The sequence below is a fragment of the Cyprinodon variegatus genome, unplaced genomic scaffold (assembly GCF_000732505.1).
Source record: "Cyprinodon variegatus isolate N-32 unplaced genomic scaffold, C_variegatus-1.0 Scaffold1154, whole genome shotgun sequence".
NCBI lineage: Eukaryota > Metazoa > Chordata > Actinopteri > Cyprinodontiformes > Cyprinodontidae > Cyprinodon > Cyprinodon variegatus.
In genome coordinates, this window is record NW_015151607.1 from 22,486 (window position 1) to 29,196 (window position 6,711).

The window sequence follows — 6,711 nt, forward strand, 5'->3', positions numbered from 1 at the left end:
CATACATACATACATACATGCATAGAATCAGCGCATAGACTTGGTTTTTGTCTTTGGTGGGAGCTTTCTTCCCTTGGAAATTTTCCAAATGTCAGTTTATACTTTATTTATTCTATGACAAAATATTTTTTCCCCAGAAATTTTTTTAGAGAAAATTTGTTCTCTCCAATATATTTATTTTACTTTTAAAAATGTTTTCCCCTTCCAGATCCCTTTATCTTACTTTAAAACGTATTTCCTCCTTTTCAAAGACCAGGCTTTATTAAACTAAAAAGTTAATAATTACTTAGAACCAAGAATATTTTTCCCTCCACAGATAAAACCAATGGTATGTTGGTCATTAGGTATTCTAGCTGATGTCACAGCTTAATCGTATTTATTCTTATTCTCTATGATTTTCCATCCACAGGGATTTATACAGCAGCTGGTCATAAAGGATGATCCTAGAGCAGCAGAGGAGCAGTGTGAGGAGGACGATCCATATGTGAGACACAAACACAGCAGCTATATGGGTGCAGAATTAGCACATATACAAGGGAAATGCATTTTTGTGTTTTTTATTTCTTTTTATTGGCAGCATGAAAACTGTAAAAAGTTTTCACAAATTTAATTAACCTGTTGAAGAGGGACACTAATTAACCAGGCCTTTTTCTTTATATTTTTCACACAAACAGCCAGAGTTTTCCGTTTTTTGATTTAGTCCTTGTACTTGTGTACACTTAGAGCGTCCTTTATTTAATGTTGTGTTCTGCCGAAATGCACCACGTAGATATATTTTGGATGGCTCAGTTTTTTTTCCGGTTGCTTCTTAGCTGTCCTTTCTGGACAAAAGCAGAAGATATGTACTGTATAAAAAACAGTAGTTAGAGTTTTAAAGTATCTGTCACAAAACTGCTGCTTCATCATTTATTGACATAACTTCTATGACAATCCTCCATTTTCAACAAACAACTATTTTATCATGAACTCAGGCCTCTGGGTACGGAAGCGGAGATGATACTCTGGATGACAGAGAGACAGAGGAGGACTTCAGGAAAAAGGACGATGGAGTGGAAGGGCTGGTAGGTTGCTGTTTATCCTTTAATCCTCCCACTAGTGGGAAGTCAGTTTGACCCCAAACATCCATTGATCCACTTTAAGTTTGAAGGTTCAAAGGAAACTGTCTCCCTCTGAAGCAGGACAGTTGTTTCTACATGTCATAGCAAACCCTTGATAGTATACGTTTTTTCAAGATGATTATTTGTAAAAAATAAAATAAAATAAAATAAATCCAATTTTTTGAAGTACTTTATTGTTAAAGTAAATAGTGTGTAAAATTCTGCCTTGTACCCATTAAATATATGAATCAGTTTAGATAAATTTAATACATTTTGTTATGTTTTTCTCCCATATAGGAAGGGTTGAAAGCACCTATAGTTGAGTTTATTTATCAACTGAGGAAGTTTTAAACATTAGAGCTGGTTAATCTATACTACAAATGAATGAATGAATTAATTAATTACTTTATATCAGACAATCTAGTAACAAAACATATGCAAACAATATATAATGAATAGCAAATAAAATTATGTTATTTGTATAATATAGTGATTATGTCTAGAAAAGGGGTTTGAAGAAGTTAAACTTGTTTATATGATGTGTGAACTCCAGTCTATGTCATATTTTTTCCTCAGTTTTGTCAATTATCAGATGCTTTAGACAGAAAAAAATCATAAAACTTTAAAACGTGCGTAGCAGTAACCTGATCCTTTCTTAAAGGTATAGTGGAGTATGTTTTTTTTCTTGGTGGATCATCAAAATTAGTGGTCCTTCTAATTGTCAATCATTTTGGTGATTTGTTTACGTACGGCCATCCTATGTGCTCGTCCCCATTTTCCCTTTCTGGTGGTGAGTCTGTCAGTAGAAAAATTGCTAATCTTCTTTTGAAAAGTAAGCTTGTATGAGTGACGCAAACAGCAACTTTTAAACAGAGCATGCATGAGTAGAAATGGGTTTATGCATGCTTGTTTAATAGGAGTTCCCTCTCGGTAGCGGGTACAGGGTTGGGCAAGTGCATTTTTTTTAAAGTGGAGATGGCGGGTCTTTTAAAAAATTTGTGGTATACCTTTAAGCTAATATAAAAGTTGTGTTCACTATTGGTCTTTGTTAAAAAAAAACAAACAAAAAAAAAACTTGCAAATAGATTGAAAAGGAATTTTCTAGACATACTGACTACTCAAAGTATTTGCACTACGGAAGGATTCATCCAACAATGAATGAATCAGATTGCAAGACAACAGCTCTTCTGAGCACCAGTCATCCATGTTTTTTCAGCCTGAATGGACAGCTGACATACTTCGAACCCTCAAATAACCTTTTAGAGGTTCCAACCTGGAACCTTTAAATAACCTTTTACAGCTTCTTTGTGTTAGGCTTGCTACTTATGGGAACAACCTTTTTGATCTCACTCACAACAAATCACCTTTAACAGTCTTTTCTTTGACTCTGTAGGGACAGCACAGCTTCCCTGTTATAGCTCCGCCCACTGTGGTACCAGAGGTGGAGCTCAGTGAGCACTCTGGTCAAATGACTTCGACAGTGGCCAATGAGGAGCTGCTTATTACAGGTCAGAATCAGTCTTCTTTATTTGAAGTTCACAATTTATGTAAATATGACATAAGATGCTCAATAAAAAATAATTAATTGCTTTAAGGCATTTTATTGGGATTTTACTTTGTAGACTAAGGTACAGGTAGCGCATAATTGTGAAGGGAAAGGAAGATTATACATGTCTTTTAGTATTCAAAATCTTTGTAAATTAACTTTAATTTACAGTAATGGAAAAGTTATTGTATCTTATTTTGAGGCAAAAACTTATTACAACTTGTTATGCATCCAGAGTCTCCGCAAACAGAGGAGGCAGGAGAGCGATCTGGACATGTAAGTACCCAAGGATATAATAAAACTCGATAAAAAAAACTTGAGTTTTTTTGTTGAAGTCTAACTTGGTGCAATAAATATTTCATAAACATTTGGCCATTTCTCAGTTAACGTAAAATATTCAAAGAGCTACTTTTTAAAAATTTTGTTTTCAAACAGTCACCTATAGATCCAGATGACAAAAAATGACTATCAGTTGCATTTGATTATAGGTATGTTAAATTAACTATTTTAAACTTGCCATTCACAGGTTCATATCCAGAAAGGGGAACGGGGCGATCGTGGACCACCTGGGCCACCTGGACCTCCTGGTCCTCCAGGATCTCGCCTTGTACACAAAAAGGAGCGAGTAACACCTGGGCCACAAGGGCCACCAGGAACTCCTGGAACCCCTGGGAAACCAGGGAGAGATGGACAGAAGGTTGGTTTGCATTTAAGTAGCAGAATAAATTATGTTAAATTTAGTAAACACTTGGTTGGGTTATATAAATGGTTAGGGTTATTATTTCTCATGTGAGTTAAGACTAAAACAACATGCAAGCATAGATAAACACAGATAAAAGTTTAAACACCAAACCTCAGACATTATGTCTTGTTGTCTTCCTCAGGTTAATATTAATGATATATTTTAATAGAAGAGATAAAAAACATTCAAATCCATGCATCACAAACTCCCACAGAAAAGACAATGCCTATAGGGTGCGTTTTGATAAATTATTTGACCTTTTAATTTAATGTTGACTAAATCAACCGTGTTTATGTCACAAACTAATGTTGAAGAGGACCCAAAATCTAACATGTTCAGGGCTTTGAGGGTTCAAGATTCGTCGACCAGAAGCTAAGAAACTCAGAGAGAAAAGCTGTGGGAAATGAAAAAAAAAACAAAAAAAACAAGAAATAGGACTGTAACAGCGGGGAAATCTTGCAATAGGTGAAGAACATGAGGACATGGGAAAATTTGACTAATTACCCAGAGATGCTGAGATAATATAAGCAAGTAGGGAATATTTGTAGATGTTATATATCAAAATGCATTAGACAGAAAGGGAGCTAAAGTATATTTGATTATATTTTCTTGATTTATCACAAATTATACTGCCTTTTAGGTTATGTTACGCAAAAACAACAGACTTTAAGGAGCAATGGCCTAGAGGTTAGAAAGCGAGGCAATTTCATTCTGTAGACCCTGCAAACCTTTCTGGTTCAAACCTAGACTGGAACCCAGTGCTCTAATTTACCAGGTATTTTTAAGCACAAGCTTTTGATTACAAACCTATATAAATGGCTATACATGGCTATACATATGGCTAAACACATCCTAATTATTGTAGTATCACGTGTTAAGCATGCATCACTGCAAACTAGCATCAGAACAAATAAACACATCACAGATTATTACGTTTTATTGTATTAGGATGTCTGATTTTCTAATTTATAGAAAATAGCAGAGACATTTTATATTATATGTTTTTGGTATTGTTATAAAAACAGATAAAGAGTAAAAAAAGCAAAGATCCATTGTCTTCGAAATCTTTTTAATCTTTTATGATCTCCTTTTGCAGGGAAGCAAAGGTGAAAAAGGAGGACTGGTAAGTAACTTCATATTCGGGGTACTATTTAATATTATTTCATTTCATTTTGTTTCTATTGCTAACATATCACATAACTTAGATATCATTTTCCCACCAGGGTCAAAAAGGACAACAGGGATTTCCAGGCTTGAGTGGAGAAGCTGGAACTAAAGGGGAAAAGGTGAATCAAAACATGATCCCAGAAATGATGCAACATACTGTATGCCTGTATGCTCCATATGAGACACGGATGGACGTTTGCATCATTTCATTCTTCACTTGATATAAACATCCATTATTGTCCACACATATTAATGATTCTTTTTAATTGCTCTCATCCCATTTGCTCTGGACTAGCTTGTACCAGCTTTTTAAACCAACCATTTCCTTAAAATTATGGTGTTTTAATTTAGTTTCAGCCCTTGTAGAGTATCTAAGCAGAAAAGTCTTATATATATTATGATTATATTAGTGATCTACAGTACTCTGCCGGTAACCACAATTCTTAATGTAGGCAACAAGTAGAATAGAATTTCTATAAACCATTGGTGTTTAGATCTGGTGTGCACGAATTGACCTATAATAAGCCACGCACAAATGTCCAGCAGTGAACACATTGATTTGTACCCCCAATAAGTGAGCCTGGAATAACATTTTATACACAGTAAATTTTATAAATGATTAGTGCATAATGTTATATATTTTTTTAAAACTTTCAAAGGAAAAAGCCGTAAATTATTACAGAAACATTTAAAGGTTGTTGTTCTTTTCGTGGCCATTTTTAGGTTATAGCAAAGCATGGAATGTAAATAGATTGATAACACGATGTATCAACTTAGTATTATTTCCCACGATGAAAAAAAACAAAAACAAAAGGTTGTTAATAAGTACAATTTTAGATAAGATTCTTATTGTGTGTTATATACCAATAAAGGGAGACCCAGGAGTTGGTTTGCCGGGCCCCCCTGGTCTTCCTGGACCTCCAGGACCTCCCAGATCCCGCAGTGTACCCGTGAGCAGACTATATTAAATTTCACAAACAGTTTATAAAATCACCTGAATGCACTATATTAATGGATTTAATGAAGCAAAAACATTGCATTTATGTTCTAGTATGGAGCAGATGCCCTTGGATCTGGCTTTGAGGATCTGGATACTGATACTATTTATATCAAGGTAAAAAACAAAACATACAAACTTCAACAGAACATAATCAAAGGCAACAGTATTGGATGTAATTTACATTTCAGGAGGAGAAAAAGTAATCACTCCTTTGATTTCCAGGGTCCAGCCGGTCCACCAGGGCCTCCAGGACCACCTGGTCCTCCTGCACCTCTATTAACATCAGAACTTATACCTGGCCACACTGGACCACCTGGTCCCCCTGGCATTGATGGACTCCCAGGCAAACAGGGATTACCAGTAGGTGACATGTCAACTTATGGTGCATCTATAGATAAAAAAAAAAAAGGTTATTTACACTCTGCTATATTTATGTGCTCAGCATATTTATATCTTACAGATTTCCAGATAAAAAAGGTCCCCTTTAATCTATTTAAATATGTTATACAGTCATCCCATTCTAGCCATTATTCATCCATCTACATTTTTGCTATTTTTCTGTCTCCTCTACTTTGTTGCAGATATTTGAGGATGAGTTAAGTGGTTCTGGGCCTTTTGGTTCAGGTTTGAGATCAGAGCTTACGCCAGTTCTCAGTACAAAACTTGGTTCTGGTTCCAGCTATGATTTTAGTTCTCCCTCCAGTGTTGGTTCGGGTTCTGGGCTTGAGTCTGCCTGTGGTTCAGGCGAGGTATACTGTTCTGGTTTCATGTAAAAACAAAGGAACAATGAATGCCAGAATTACAGAATTACATTGCATGTGTGCGCTGTAAAGACATAATGAAGACAACACATTTGTTGTTTAAAAGGGCTTATATCATCATCATGTTCACTATTCACTTGTTTCTGGATCGTAGTGATCAATTGTTTATCAATTTACCACCTTTAATTTAGAAAGATGACCAAATACATACTGGGCACCTCACTACATTACACAGTGGTGTGAAAACAGAAATAGAAACACCCCTTGCTTAAATGTGAGTTCATAAGAGAAAGGTTTAGTTTTGTTTTTGTTTTTTCTAAAGGATGAGGATTTGAGGAAAAATGTCTGAGCAAAGCAACTGGTAGATAAAACCAAGGACCATATCAAACCTATTCTGT

General features: G+C 35.3%; 1 protein-coding gene across 1 annotated transcript in view; it reads left to right on the plus strand.

Annotated features, from left to right (window-relative positions):
- The window catches only part of LOC107101792 (collagen alpha-1(XV) chain-like), a 39,589-nt gene that overhangs the window by 9,532 nt on the left and 23,346 nt on the right, over positions 1 to 6,711 (plus strand). Inside the window, exons 5-14 of the mRNA XM_015400843.1 lie at positions 410 to 484; positions 972 to 1,061; positions 2,491 to 2,605; positions 2,879 to 2,919; positions 3,170 to 3,340; positions 4,482 to 4,508; positions 4,609 to 4,671; positions 5,425 to 5,502; positions 5,604 to 5,666; positions 5,775 to 5,912. Coding sequence (XP_015256329.1) covers positions 410 to 484; positions 972 to 1,061; positions 2,491 to 2,605; positions 2,879 to 2,919; positions 3,170 to 3,340; positions 4,482 to 4,508; positions 4,609 to 4,671; positions 5,425 to 5,502; positions 5,604 to 5,666; positions 5,775 to 5,912 — 861 coding nt within the window. The remainder of the gene's footprint in view (positions 1 to 409; positions 485 to 971; positions 1,062 to 2,490; positions 2,606 to 2,878; positions 2,920 to 3,169; positions 3,341 to 4,481; positions 4,509 to 4,608; positions 4,672 to 5,424; positions 5,503 to 5,603; positions 5,667 to 5,774; positions 5,913 to 6,711) is intronic.